At 45.0% G+C, this 14,823-nt stretch overlaps 1 protein-coding gene across 1 annotated transcript in view; it reads left to right on the top strand.

Annotated features, from left to right (window-relative positions):
• The first annotated feature begins 9,903 nt into the window (after window positions 1-9,903).
• Window positions 9,904-14,823, top strand: part of MAMLD1 (mastermind-like domain containing 1) — a 70,144-nt gene continuing 65,224 nt past the window's right edge. The window contains exons 1-2 of the mRNA XM_010180913.1: window positions 9,904-9,958; window positions 10,274-10,419. Coding sequence (XP_010179215.1) covers window positions 9,904-9,958; window positions 10,274-10,419 — 201 coding nt within the window. The remainder of the gene's footprint in view (window positions 9,959-10,273; window positions 10,420-14,823) is intronic.

Below are 14,823 nucleotides of genomic sequence, written 5' to 3'. Positions count from 1 at the left end.
CCCCCCGTCGCTCCCAGCCCCGGGCACCTGATCGGGCGCACGGGCATCCCCCGGCTAAGCGGGGGCTTTGCGACCGCGCCTGCGGCTTATCCCCGCCACCCCCAAACCGGGCTACCCGCCGGGACACGTTTTTGTGCGTTACCGTGCGAGAAGCTGGCTGCAAGCAGGGTAACCGCGGGGGTGGGAGGCGCGGGGGGAGCCGGGAGCCAAATGGTGGGAGCCGCTCCCCCGCTCGGGGGCTGCTGCCTCTCGGCCGCGCTCCCCGAGGGAAAGGCGGGCAGAGCGATGTGAGTAAGTTACACGCTCGCACCTAAAAAAGCAGCGATCTCGTTCTGGCACTGACCATTTCCAGTTCTCTCTCTCTGCCATATGGTTGGAAAGGGGAAAAAAAAGGCAATTTGGGAAAGATGCTCTCAGCTGAAGGGAGGAGGTGGGCTAGGGGGCGAGGTACAAGGAAATTCCATGTTAGGAAAGCATTAGCAAGGGGTGACTTCTAATGTTTTCCTGCCACTGACGTTGACAGTGACACACATGTGTGGGCTGAAATTGGAACGTCACTGAGTTTTTAAACTCAACCAGGAAATAGTCTGTTGCTCAGGGATAAAAAACAAATAGTGTATATTGTGAGGCAGGTAACATGCAGTTAGCAGCTCCTTTCGTGTTAGCAAGTGAAAAGCTGTTTAATGTTTAGGATTGAGCAGCTCAAATTTAATGTAGCTTTTTATTTTCAGAAGGTTTTTTTTTAAAACTTGAGGTTTTTCATCTCTGTTTTTAATCCTTTTAACTAATACTTCAGAATCAGAAAAGCAAATATTTACAGGGCTTCACTTTTAGTCCTTGGTAACAAAGTAGTTCGAACCTGCAGAGTCTCCTGGATTTTTTAAAGCTAAAGCAGTTATTAAAGGGTTTTGGGGGGATTAGTAATTATTGGAGGCAGTTATGTTTATTTAAATTCTTTCATATGGCTTCCTGTTATACAGGTAGAAGTGTTTTATAGATACGGTGTGTTTTATTTTGGTTTTTTTACTGACCTTGTTACAATGTGGTAGCATTCAGAGATGAACATACAGGAAGATTTAGTGCAAGAGTTCATGATCCAAGGTGTCAGGCTGATGCTCTTACCCTGACTTAAATGGTCACTAACCTGTCTGGATGCGACTGTGGGACCAGGGTAGACCAAGGAACTGGCTTCATGAGAGTCAAAAGTTAGGAAGGCAGAAAGTAACACAAGGGCAAGGATAACAGTAAGTAAAATCCCTGAGTCATCTTGTAGGTGAAGTATAGTGCAACTCACTGGTTACCAGTCATTTAATCAATAAATGTTCTATGTTACTTGCTACTCTGATGAAAGTCGCCTTAAAATAACTTTTATGAGTGCGTGGCCATGGGAAAGTGAAGTAAATCTTGCAGAAGCTGTGACGAATGGGTTTATCCAAACTGGGGGATGGAGTAGTAGTAGAAGGTTTTCTGAGCTCCTTAAATAGGGATGAAAGCAGGATCCCCGAGTTTTCGTTGTTCCCTCGTGCTGGCTGCTTCTGAGCGTCAGCGTTTTCCAGCATTTAGGCGAAGGTGACTATAAGTTACGATTCATTAGTAATTGGTAGGGTCTCCAAACAGGAGATAGCTAAATCAGTTTAAATGGTGCTGGCACCTCTCCAAGGAACCCTCGCTGTATCTGACACGTTTGCCACTCACTTCTTTAAGGAACAATTAATATTGTACGCTGCTGTTTTTTTCCTCTATGGGAAGAGCAGTAGTGTAATTCATTACGAAGGCTTTCTACCTGATGTTCCAGTTCTACTTGCTATGTTAAAAGAAAAAAGTATTTTGAACATGCTTGAAGGGAGCAGAAGACGCACCAAGGCTTTGTGTTGAACTGTTTTATATCAATATTGATTTTTTAAGGGGGTTTGTGTTATACAGAGGGAGCTTTTATCCCCCTGAGCTCTTTGGCAATTATCTTCCTGCCATAAATGTTGATACGCACATAATGGATGTAACTAAAAAATCTCCTTATCCCAGCAGAAAAGGCTGACTGTTTGTTGGAGCAGAGAGAATGCTGAGAGTGTGAATAGACAAACCCATATGTCGCTGGTGAGGGAGATAAATGATGGACGAACAGGAGTTGGTTACTATGGATCAGCACAATAAACCAATTCCCATCATACACCTCTCTTAATAATATACCAGTCTCAATGCCATTGACGGGTAACCTAGGTAGCACCAGTCAACTGTAAGTTTTTCAACTGTTCTTTTATACATCTCAAAGAACAGTTGGGACTGTTCTAATTTTTTCAGATGTTGAGTGCTAAAATTATGCAGAACTTCCTTCCTTTCCAGTAATTTCACAGGGGAACTTCAGAGCATTGCTGTAAAATGCCAAGCGTGCTTGATACCGCTGTGTACTCATAGTAAGTTTTGTTTTGTGCACCAGTAAATGGGGAGTACTCGAAAAGGCAACTGCTTAACAAATACGTGGAGAAACTGCTTAGGCATTCAGTACTACTCTCATTAGTGTTGTTTCAGATTAGACTGGATATTGGAAGATGCTGAAGTATTGTTTTAAGTGAAAATAGCAGAAGAACAATGCTGTTTTATCTTAAAAAACTCCAACCAAACAGCCCTGCGGAATAGGCAGTGATCAGTAACGCGGTTTTCACCCATTTCAGGGCTGCCAGCAGCTGAAGGGAAACTTTGCAAAACAGCCTGTGCTTGCATCACGCTCGCCTTCCCGTTTTCTTTATTATTACTGCTAGTGCTTTGCACAGAAAATTGAAGTCTTTGTCAGTTAAAGGTTTCACTTTGTGTCCTTGATATTTTTCATTGCGGTTGCTCCGGACCAGCCTGTTAGCTCTGTTCAAAATGAAAGTATTTCTCAGGGTGACAGCATAAGCCGGGCTCATGGTTCTTGGGATACGACTCCATCGTTTTCAGAGTCACCAGTTGCGCGACCAGAGAGCGATGCACTCAGAGAGGGATAACGAGCACATGCAAATGAGCTTTGAAGAGCCTTTATTCCTCTTGGGAAGCCTCCTCACTGATAATAATTTCTGTTCTTTTAAATGGAAGAAAATGCATTATTGAAGTCATTGCTTTCCTTCAAGAGGAAAACACTTTTGTGCAGCATTTACTTGCAAAGTTGCAGGAGCTCTTTTTAAAGCCGTTTGCTTTGGTGTGCATCTTGGGCAAACTGAAAGGTGTTTGTCAGGCCGGGCGGTTGGACAGTACACCCGTCCTCTTCTTGTCAGGGCCCAGCCTAGCAGTCCTTTCCCATTTTATAGTAGATAAGACTCAGATTTGATCCTCGAAGTAAGGGCTCAGGCCCTTGAGAGGGGAAGGGGGATGGTTGTGTACCCCCCACCCAGCTCACTCTCACCTGTGTGAGGCAGTCGAATGGAAATGAAGCGGGATGAAGGCTGTTGTCTCTGCAGGCTGAATTTTAGCCGGCCCTTCGCCCCTGCGGAGGAACAGTTGAGCCCAAAGGGTAGAGCAGGGAAAAGAGTTGTGGTTTTCCTTCCTGCCACACAGCCCAGCCAGCCGGACCAGTGGGCTGTGCCCAGGGAGGCGGTTTCTGTGGGGCCACTCGAGTGCCAGTGGGGCCCAGGCGTGGGAGATGCAGGGGGATGTGGGATTTCGTATGGCCCTTTACTCGAGCGCCGCCTCATCGCTACAATGAGCCATTGATAAGCGCTGACCTGATTAAAGGGCTGCTGCTCACGGGAGGCTGGGGTGCGCCCTGGGCCCCGAGCGGGGGCTGCTGGACTGACCAAAATTTCTCTTTGGGAATGGGTGGCTGGGCTTAGGATGGGGAAACCCGAATTCATCCTGATACCCTGTTCAAAGGGAGGTTCATATTATGACTTGTTGAAATCCGCCCGCTTTTCCCGGCAAGGGACTTGGCAGTTTTATTGATAAAGCAGCGTTACATAAGTACCCCATCAGGCATGTCCTAATTTGTTAATAATTGATGATCTGGGTAGTACAGAAATACCGGCGGTGTTAATGCACTCCCACACTGATCTGCAGTCTCCGCAAGCTCCCTCTTTTGCTTTTACTTTAATTGTAATACAGGATTTTTCCTTTTCTTCTTTTTTTTCTCCTCTTTTTCTTTTGGATTTACCTGGTGATCCAGCCACAGCTGCCTGTTGTGCTTTCCCGTTCAGGCAGGGACAGCTGGGGGCCCAGCCTGTCGCAGCCATGATATAGATTACCTCTGCAGGGGAGGGTGTTAACTGCATTATTGTTTCACCCCATGGCGGGAAATCTATCGAGTGGCATTGGTGTTAGCCCAGGGGGAAGCCAGTTTTGTGCACCATCCACCTTTGGAGGTAAGGCGTAAGTCAAGTGGGGAGGATGCAGTGGTGCATCGGCAATTTCTGCACCAGGGTTTGTCAGTGCAGGGAAGCCAGGGCACTTTTTGGACACCTTTGGTTCCTCCCCTTCTGATAACCGGCTGTATTTGTGTGGATTTAAGCACAAAAAAGAAATGCTCACTGGATATCCTCAACACAGTCTGGCTCCTCTTTTGTCTCGCACTGTTTTTCTTCTGAATGTCTGTGGAAGTTTCTTTTTCTCTAGAATTAAGTACCTCAGAACTTCGAGCAGGTTTGGGAGTTACACCTACCTGAGATGCACCTAGCTCTCATTTTCAGAATAACACAGCACTTTTGCTCCGTGTCCATTACCTGCATTAAAGCCAGCAGCAGCGAGGTAACTTTCTAGTTACGTTGTGAAATATAATGCCATTGTTCGCTTTTATTAATGTCTCGAGGTTGATTGTGCGGTGGTTGGAAGCCTGTTCTGTGCAAAAGGCTGCCTTTAATTTCAAGTGGTTGATCCTGATCAGGCTGTTAGAGCGGCTGCAGCAACAATTGCTTGGAGCTCTAAATCACATTTGTCACAAGAGCTGCCTGCTCGCATTGGCTGCTCCAAGACTCGCTCCGACGTTTCAGCGTTCCCAGTCTTTGCTTGGATTGCAGCGGTGAGGGGCTTGCCAATCTCGCCTGTTCTTTGTGCCTAATTCTGAAAGACTGGCAAGCTTTATGCTATGTTTTCTGAAGAGGGCCCAGCTTTACTAAGCTGCCTGTCTGTCAGGGATTAATTTAACCTCTAATTACTACATTTTCTTCACAGTTTGCTGCACATGAGCGTGTTATAACAAAAGCACAAAGAAGTATGTCATTTTATTTAGCCACTACTCTGAAATTAATTTAGGGGGTATAGAGTCAGATCTGACACACTTGGTGTTAAAATAATTGTGCTGGCATTAGAATTAAAGTACATAATCTTGTTGTTTCTAATGATACAACAGTACTAGTGTAAATAGTGTTGTTAACTCGTTAGTCATAGCCACAGTAATAGAAATGATATCTAGTTACAGAGAAGCACTCCAATGAGCGTGGCAGCAAAAGTTTCCCCCAAATAATGCACATTTTCCTCAAAATAATGCGTGATTTCCGCTTCACTCCCATCCACCATTTGTGCTCAGGATTAGGTGTCTGAGAGTAGTTTGTTGTTTTTTTTCTATAAAGGTCTTGCAGATTGCAATATACAAACATTCAGGATGGCTTGGGTTTCTTCCAGCCTGGATAATGAGTTATTTATTTATTTATTTATTTAACACGCTGCATCTTGGGAACAGTACAAAAGGCCATATGTCCTCTCCTGCCTCTCACACTGACATCAGCGGTGCCGCGGTTCGTGTTGGGCTGAGAGCGGTGTGTAGTCTTGGAGAAAGGCAGGGAGTCTGTTCCTGTTATGAAACATAGGATGACTTTCTTCTTTTCCGGTTCTGAATTCCGTAATACTTAAAACACAGGGTTTTGTTTTTTCCCTTTGAATTGGGAAGGCGTGGATTGGGAAATGCAGCCTACCTGCAGTTGGGATAAATGTGTTTAAAAGAAGCGCTGGTGTTACATGAGAAATTTCCAGTAGCTGTCCATTTTTTTCTGCCCCACGTCCATCACTTCTGAGCAGGCTTGTTGAAATGACTCGGAAAATGGGATTTCTCACATTGGGTTGGATCTGCAAAATCGTTGCTTATGAGCTGATGATTTCTTTCTAGTAGAATGAGAAGATCGGTTGTGTGTTTTTGCGTCATGCATTCAAGTTATAAAGCATGGGCACAATGCGGTAATTCTCCTTCAGTCAAAACTGTAACTGCATCTGATGGGAAACTTTCCCCAGGATTCCCCAGGGTCACGCAGGTCGCAGATACGGAGTCAGATCTTGTAGTCCCTTTCTCAAAAGGAGAATTAATGTGGCGGCGTTATCGAGGCTCGTGACAACGGTGACACAGGATTGCCAAAGGGCCTAATGGCAGGAGATGGGTGATTGATTCTCTTTACAGTAGTAGATCAGGTTATTTCTCTGGATTGTTTCTTCAGTTCTCTCAGTTCTGAAACGGTAACCAGTTACCGTAGTTATTTACTTTAATAACTTCCAATCTACAAGTAAATTGAACATAAATTAGGATTAACTGATGTAGGAGACGGGATGGTTCAGCGAGCTGACAGTAACGTATGGAGATGCTTTTGCTGATGGCTGTTTGATCGCTGTGTGGAGTGACTTGTAGGTCCCTGCTCAAATTTTTGTGGGTATGAGTTTTCATATAAAAATCTGGAGATCTCCTGAGGTAGAAGCCAAACCCAAATGATGCCTACTCTAATTTCAAAACTGTCAGATTTTTTCAGAGTGTCTGAATATCTGTAGCCCCACAGGCCTCCAGAGGTGGAGGCAATTTTTGGAGTAAATAGTTCCTAGGTTCTTATTTTTCCAACTGTCAGCTGTGGTGCTTTCCCTTAAGGGATTCGTAGTGTGAAGGTTAACTAGTTAAATATTATGTATACCATAACTGCTTGTTTCTAGCTGAGGCCTTTGGGGACTTTTCATGTGGTTGGAAATTATATTTAAAATAAAGACAGGTACATCTTACTCTAAGACCCCCTCAGCGTGAATGAAACTTTTATTTCTTTGCTTTGGCTATAATGCCAATCCAGGTGGATTTATTTTTTTCCCCTGACATCACATCATAGTATCCTCCTTTTTGCTGAAACTTTGGAGTTTGATCCCAGAATCCCAGGATCACAGAATGTTGGGAGTTGGAAGGGACCTCAAAAGATCATCCAGTCCAACCCCTGCCAGAGCAGGGCCACTTACAGTCAGAAGTGGCATCTACTCTCAGGGATATGCTTTAATCTTTCATTCTCAGTCACAGATCTTCACGGGTTAAGTTTTGGGCAAAGGTAAACAAATGAATATTGTATGAATGCATTTGTCACGCACAGTCCCATTCACACACAGGAAGCTTTTTCCCTGTACATCACTATGTAACATTTAGTATGTAAACATTTTCACTGGTTTAATGATAATTATATTATTAATTTCTGAATTCTTCCAGTATTTCAGCAACCCAATAGGTAGATCGTGCTGATGGTCAGGGACTTTTAAGGACTTCACTTTTCCTGTTCCTCTAACTTATTTTTTAATTAACTTGTGTTGATTTAAATAGAATCACACGGGTTGAAAAAAACAAGTATATACAATCCTGCAGTCAGAAATACAGGCAAAAGGTTTTGATCTCTTGACTGCCAAATGGTGACTCATTAAAAAGGAATTTTTGTTCCTCCCTTTTCAAAGGGTTACTCACTACCAAGCAGTAAATATCTAGTTCGGATGCTACTGCACTGAAATGCTTGTCATTGTTGGTGTATTAAGTCCAAACTCTGTAGGATGTTTTGATCACAGGCTCCATGAAGTTTTGTTTTGCTGTTTTCCTTGATTAAAAAAATAAAATGTTGGGGATTTTCTTCGAGCTTTACCCTGTCAGTGCAGTCTAAAATGAAAATGTTTGTACTTTAATAACAGAGGACCCTTTCCATACTTGAAGCAGTGGGTCATTCAAATTATTTTTAAACACACAGGACCGTGCAAGTACTAATTTCCTTCTAATTTTGCATTGGGTAACATTGGACAAAGACATTGGAATTTGTCTAAATAAAAAAAATTCTCTTTGTCTTCCACATCAAGGGTCGTGTGCTGAGCGTTTTCTAATATCGCCTTGCGTAAAGCTGAAAATAAACTGTACTGAACAGACACAGTCAAAGTCTAACCAAAGACGTGCCCTTTTTCTCAGTTTCCATATTAATCTTGACTCCTGGAGCCATCTCCTTTGTCTTCCTGTTCTTCCCTATTCTACACATTTGATGGAAGGGCACAGCGGCATGTGTGAATCCTCCATCTCATCTCCTCCTCTTATTTATGGATTGCTTGGTTTGAACTTTACGTAGCGTTGGAAGGATGTTTTCTTGGTTGCAGCAACACTTGTGTTTGACTCGAAGCAGAAGGAGAGCACGTTCGGGCTTTTTAGTCTTTATGCGAAGTGAATCTTGGCCCCTGATCCCAGAAGGTAGATCAGCCTTAATTTCAAGTGAAAGGTCCTGCATCCTCGAATAACTTCTCATGTCAGTTAAAGTTCAATATGCTTGAATTCCAGAGATACAGATGAGTCAAATCTAAAGTTTAGGGCAAGTGCGAAGGATGTAAGAGAAAACGTAGATGTTTCTTGTGATGCCACTCTCCCCTCCCCTGCAGGGCTTCTACGGTCTGTCAGCTGTAAAGCAGTGATTTGATTACTTCATAGTGTTAAGCTAAAAGAATAAATCGGAGAGCCTTGGGAATGGGGAACCGATCCAACAATCAAAACCAAACAAGTTAATAAATGGGAAACATTTCTGCACGGTGCTGCAGCAGAAATTCTACTTCCAGAAATGCTCGGGGGCAGCCGTGGCTGTTGGACCAGGCAGTCAGTGTAAGTGTGCTCACTGTACGCACCACCATTAATTGCATGCTGGGGGGTGCGCTCTGTGTGTTGAAGGAGAAGTGTGTGTCTTCTGTTGGTTATGAATTATGAAAATCTTGACTGTTTATCGCTCACCCCCTTGCTTCCCAGTCACTCTAAGATACCTGGGAAAATCTTGACTTGGGCACTCTCAATTGTCCTTTCTTTAAAACCGCCCTGGCTCTACACATCATCTACAAATTCTTGTCAGCTCTTCTCTCCCCCTACCCTCGCCCCCAAAAATCTATCGAGAAATCAAACATTTGAGTGGCTGTCCACAGAGGCAGCTTGAAATCCAAATTAGCCGCTTGCACTGCTTTCTGATGCCTGCATGCCAGGCTACAAACAGCCTGGAGCCATTTGTAAGGACAGCGTGCGTAGAAATACTGTGAGCTACAGCAACAGTGTCAAGTGCTGTTGTGTAAGAAAAGCCCTACCGCTCACCAGCATGGAGCTGATTTTGGGTGTTGGTACTTGTGCAGATGAAGCGCGTATTAATTACTGGAAGTCAGCCTGTAGCTTTAATTTTATCATATCTAAGAATGGCAGTAACGGCAAACTAGTGGGTACATGACCAATTCTGGCTGTCCCCAAGTCCTCCCTTTTGAGCAGCTATTTTGGTAACTATTTGACTACCATTTCAGGATTTAAAAGGGTCATCCACTTTCCAGCTAGTCCAGTGGATGTCCCTTCTTTGGTATTCACACCCGAAACAGAAACAGGTATAGGCAGAAAATGTACCATTGACTGCTTTGCCATCTGCTACCCAAAATGTAGTGAAGCAAACTGTTAAACTTCATGTGGAGGTTAGGGCTTGACTAACTTCAATTACCCTTCTGTTGCACATGTTTGCAATGCCAAAAGGATTATGTGGCATACATTTTCAAGAAATACATGTTCATTATTAAGAAAGGTTAAGCAATAACATCCAGTGGTCATTTCCTTTTCGAGCATAGCTCTGTGTCTGCAGTGTAATTTGTTTGTTTATGCGTACGGCTGCATCCCAGCGAGGAGCTGGACCAGCACCGCAGGCACAAGCCGGGCTTGTGCTGCCCGAACCGCCGATGGAGAAGCAGAGATCTGGGGGTGTAGATGTGAAGAGATCCAAAGTACGAGGAGGTAATGGTAGGGGAGAGAGAGCAGGGACGGGCTGGGACAGGCTTGGACGGGCTGGGACTGAAGAGAGGACAAAGCCAAGGAGGCAGAGGGAGAGCCGAGGAAGCCAGGCAGGTATCTTGAGGGGAGGAGGATGGAGGCACAGCAGGTTCAAGCCCACCTTGGGAGGGCTGGCATCCCTCATGTGCCTGGTCTGCCAGGTCCAGCAGCTCCTATTGCTTCCACTCAAGCAGTGTTTGCTGTGTGCAGCCTCATCCTGTGCTCCTTCAATGCTGACTTACAGACAGTGCTTGCTTTCTCTCTGTTGTCTTTTTTAAGTTTGCAACTCTTGTTTTTGTCCCCTGTACTGTTGCTTTCATACCTGTGTCGTGGTTGCTCCACTGGAGAAACTGGACTCTCTTAGCAGCGGTGAAGAGATGCTCCTGGAAACTCACCCCGTGTCACCTCTTCAGAGGCAGGCAGAGGTGCGGCAGGGAGCAGGCACGGCGCTGGGGCTGCACAGCTCTGATTGCCCTGGGATCACGGGTGTGTGTTTGTTTGCTTTATTTTGTTAGCAGGATTTTTCTTTGGGCAGCCCAGCTACCGCACAGCTGACCGAAGCACACAACTGCTGTTGGGTGTGCGGCCACGGTCCATGCTGCTGGGCTTTCAGCCAGCGCTGACACTGGGACAGAAGTCAAGGTGTGTCTGTGCTGCTGTCCTTCTCGTGTACATCCCGTGGTTCAGGCAGAAATAGTGAAGACCACTTTCACCTGGCGATCCTACTATGGTTACGTGAGCTAAGTTTGAGTTGCAGAAGTTGCTTAAGATGTTAAGTAAATTATCTGGCACTTGACCCGTGTCGAACAGCAGAAGTGCCCAGAGCAGCACTGCCAGCCTCTCCCGGGCCAGCCCCACGGGCACATCTGCAGAAGATCAGTGTGCCTTGCTGTGCCTGCAAAGCTGGTTCAGATCAGCTGAGCTGCTGCTGTTTTTCCCATCTCTCCTTTAACAGAAATTTGGGGTCTTAAGGTGGCCTTGGGCTCTGCCAACCTAAGACAGCAGTGTTCACTTTTACAGCTGGCTCTGAAGCACTGTAGGTTCTCTGAAGTCGGGAGATATAATTCAGTGTTTACAAAGGCAACCAGGAAAGTGAAAGATTCTTTGGTTCTCTCTGAGAGCTTTTTCACAAGTAGAGAGAATGAGTCACTCGGCATCTCTTTATTGAATAGGAGTTGATTTACAAGTGCTCTAAGATGAATGTCGGTGTATTAACTCCTATCGTTTTCTCACAGAATCACAGAACGTTAGGGATTGGAAGGGACCTCAAAAGATCATCCAGTCCAATGGGCTTCAGCCAGTTTGAGGTAATACATTCTGTGGCACTGTGCTGTCTTTTGAAATGGGAGCATCGTCCTTCTTATGATCTTCTGAAGGCTAGAAGGACAATTAACACGGGAATTCTTGATTAGCTTTAATTCAGCTCTGCTACTCCAGGAAAGCATAGTTCCTGAATTGCACAAAGCCAGACTCTTCAAACACGGATCCAAATCTGCGTACTGGAGATCCTGTTGGTAGATGTGGTGACTATGACTGAGATTGACTTGATGCCTTTAATCTTCCAAGTACTTTACACAGAACAAGCATTTCGTCTTCACGAAAGATGCATGAGTTAGGTGAAATAAGTTTTACTGTCTCTGCTTCATTAATAAAGGGGAAACTGCAGCAAAGAGATTCAAGTAGTTTGGTCATGGCTACAAAGAAGGCCAGCTCTGAAACTGTAATTTCTGGTTTCTGTTTCTGTGTCCAGACTAATGTCTCTTCTTTGTAAGAAGCAGCAGCAGGACAAACTTTTGAGGAAGAAGCTGGAACAGGCCTGGATGTGTTTAAAGAGCGGGTAGACAAGATACTTAAGGATATGGTTTAGGGGGTAGACAGGCACGGTTGGACGTGATGATCTCAGAGGGCTTTTCCAACCGAGCGATTCTGTGATTCTGTGTAACACGGTGAGAATTTCGTGCAACAACTTAGCAGATGTTGCAGCCGCATCTGTGGCACTGATGCCGGTGCCCTGCTGGGTGATGCCTGTTCACCTCCCTTGGCACTGCAGTCCCGCATCCACCCTTACAGTGGCATTACCACAGACTGCTGCTTGGGTTGCAAAGCATCCATGGACTCTTTCTTAGGCTGATAAAATGGCCCAGTTTAGTCACCGGTCCAGCTGGAGCACTGGAGACTTAAGTGTTGAGATTTCTGGAGTAAAAGAGGTTTTGCTGGACTGAACATGATGAGGTGCATAGATGACTTTTATTCAGCTCAGGTTAGGGCCCAAAGGTAGCTTTTGGTTTAAAGAGCTTTCTATCAAGATGAGTCAGTGGACAAAACATTTGAGAAAGTTCTTATCGGAGAAGTCATCTGAGCTTTTGAAAGAGAAACCTCGTCTGTAGATGCGTACGAGTTGTGTGCACCCTCTATCAGATTGTGCAGCCGCCTGACTGGGATGGAAATCCTCACCTGGGGAGGCCGAGCCGGGAGGAAGAGCAACTGCATTTTGGTTCCTCCAGTCACACCTTAATGAAGGAAGAGAAGATGCCCTTGCCTGAAACTGGAGTCTGATCAGAGAGGGCGGCTGTTGAAGCCACTTCATTTAGTCTAGATTTCACTATACATTTGTTCTCCTGTTTCACATGGAATAATGATTTTACACTGTGGTGAGGGATCACTCGGTGAGAGAAGGGAGGCAGGAGAGCAGAGCAGTGCAGCCCTGCTCCCCTCGTAAGGCCATGGTTCAAAATGTTTAATTAGTTGTTTCGAAACGGTGCCTCTTCTCCTTTGAGGAAGGAATGATGTATCAGCAAAAGCTGACCAAATTGACGTAGCAAATCAATTCTATGGTAATCCGTTTATTTAAACTTTGGTACTTAATTTTATAAGCTCTTCTCAAGTGTTCCTGTGCTCCCGTTCATTAGCCGGTTTCTTTTATGCTGTTGCTTGGAGGTTTGCGCTGCAGATAGCAGAATGGCCAGGACATGCCACTCGAAACTGCCTCTAGATGTAATTCAAGCAGGTCTGCAATAATAGTGCTAAAAGAAGAGCTATTTAGCAGCGTTATTAATGGGCAAAGAGTTCAGGCAGGATTATGAAAAAGTAAATTTTTATTAAGAGTGGAGGAGCTAGAAGAATGGACTGATTGCCCTGAGTCCTCTGGGCCCTCGAGCAATCAATTTCCCTTTCTAGTATTCAGTTACTTGCTAATTGTATTGATTTTTATCAAATATGTGTACAAATCAATTTTATATTTTAATGCTGTTAAAAGCTTCCTTCCTTCCTTGCAGGCAGTGCTGCTCTGATCGTTCTTATTGTCTTCCTTTATTTTAATGCTTTTATCTTAATGCATATTTTCGTTAGGACACGCGTGTTTTTCTCGAGGACTTTTAGCGGGGTAGGGATTTTACCTCGATGCTCAGATAGGCGACACTCAGACAAAACCTCTGTGAACGCAGGGGAGCCGTCTGCTTAAGTAAAAATCGCAGGAAAGGGCTGTGTTGTGTTGTGTTGTGTTGTGTTGTAATGGGTGGGTGCAAGCGACCAAATAGCGTGAGCCCCTGAAGAGCAGGAAGCGCTGCGAGCACAGGAGATGGATTGCATTGTGGAAAGACTTGTCACCAGAAACAAAGAAGGGGATAAAATGCTGAACGCGATGCACTCTTATTGAATAAACATGAAAACGGAGTCGGAGCGACAAAAATTAGGCTGAAATAACGCAGGGCTGCTTTATCTGTACAGACTCCATCATTTCTGAAAACCGAGTCACTCAGGTACTTCAAGTCAAGTGGATGCTGGAGAGGTCTCTAAGCAAAGTGAACGTTTCGAGCTCTGAACAAAATAAAACAACATTCTCCATTTGTGTTTGTTTATGCCCATGGCAGTTTAAATTGTTCCTGTCAAACGTACCTATTTTCTGAGAGAGCGCACGCTCAAGCTCTCTTTTTAATGTAAGCCGCACAGTTCGGAGTTGGGGAGAATCTCCTGGCTGTGTGTGCAACCCTGAGGAATCGACTCTCATAATTGAAATGTTTGGGGTATGTACAGCGCTGCCGGAGACGGTGGGAGAGGCTTTGAACTTTTAATGGCGTGAGCAGTAGTCGTGAGAACAAGGAGTGTTAGAGCTCTGCTGTTCCACTTGCCTCTGATTTAATATTACACTGCAGAGTTGGTGATGCTGTGTTTTCTGCTCTTATTGCCAAGGCACTTAACAAAAAATACACTTATCCTTGCTTTCGGGAGGGAAGAGTTTCATTAGCAAGTGTCCAGGTGTATAGACATATCCAGTGAAAATACACTTTTCACTAAAAAAACCCCTGATGCAGTAGTAGAAACACAAAACATTTTGTATTTTACATTGATCACTTGGGTTTTGTTCTCCTCCCTGGTTCTGCTGATGTTTCTTCATTACGCAGTGATCCCAGCCACAAAAGCCAGCAGAAACCACAGGTTCCTTAGCCTCTCTTGTCTGCCAGTAGCTGCTCCCAAAGGCAGTGATGCTGTGGTATGGGGAGTTACACCCAACCCTCCTGCCAGGTCGGATGGACGTAGGAACCGGGTGGTGGATTCATGGGGAGCCCTCAGCCAACAGCCGAGTAAAAAGCAGACGTATTTTTTGCCCCTTAACGCAGGTTTGCTGCGCTCCCCAACTGCCCCAGCAGCTTTTCTTGCTATGGGGGAGCTTGGTATTTTCAGGTCCGGCGTAGGCGCCTCAACCGTGATCATCAGTGTAATGTTTTAGAAGCGGGTTAGAAGAAAACCGTCTCATTCTCCTTTGATCTGTGCGTGCAGCGCGATTCCTCGCTGCATTCCCAGCTGAAGTGAGGGGACAGATCCTGCGTGCG

Source organism: Mesitornis unicolor, unplaced genomic scaffold (assembly GCF_000695765.1).
Source record: "Mesitornis unicolor isolate BGI_N332 unplaced genomic scaffold, ASM69576v1 scaffold3453, whole genome shotgun sequence".
NCBI lineage: Eukaryota > Metazoa > Chordata > Aves > Mesitornithiformes > Mesitornithidae > Mesitornis > Mesitornis unicolor.
Note: the sequence above shows the minus strand (reverse complement) of the source record. Positions and strands in the feature narration are given on the sequence as shown.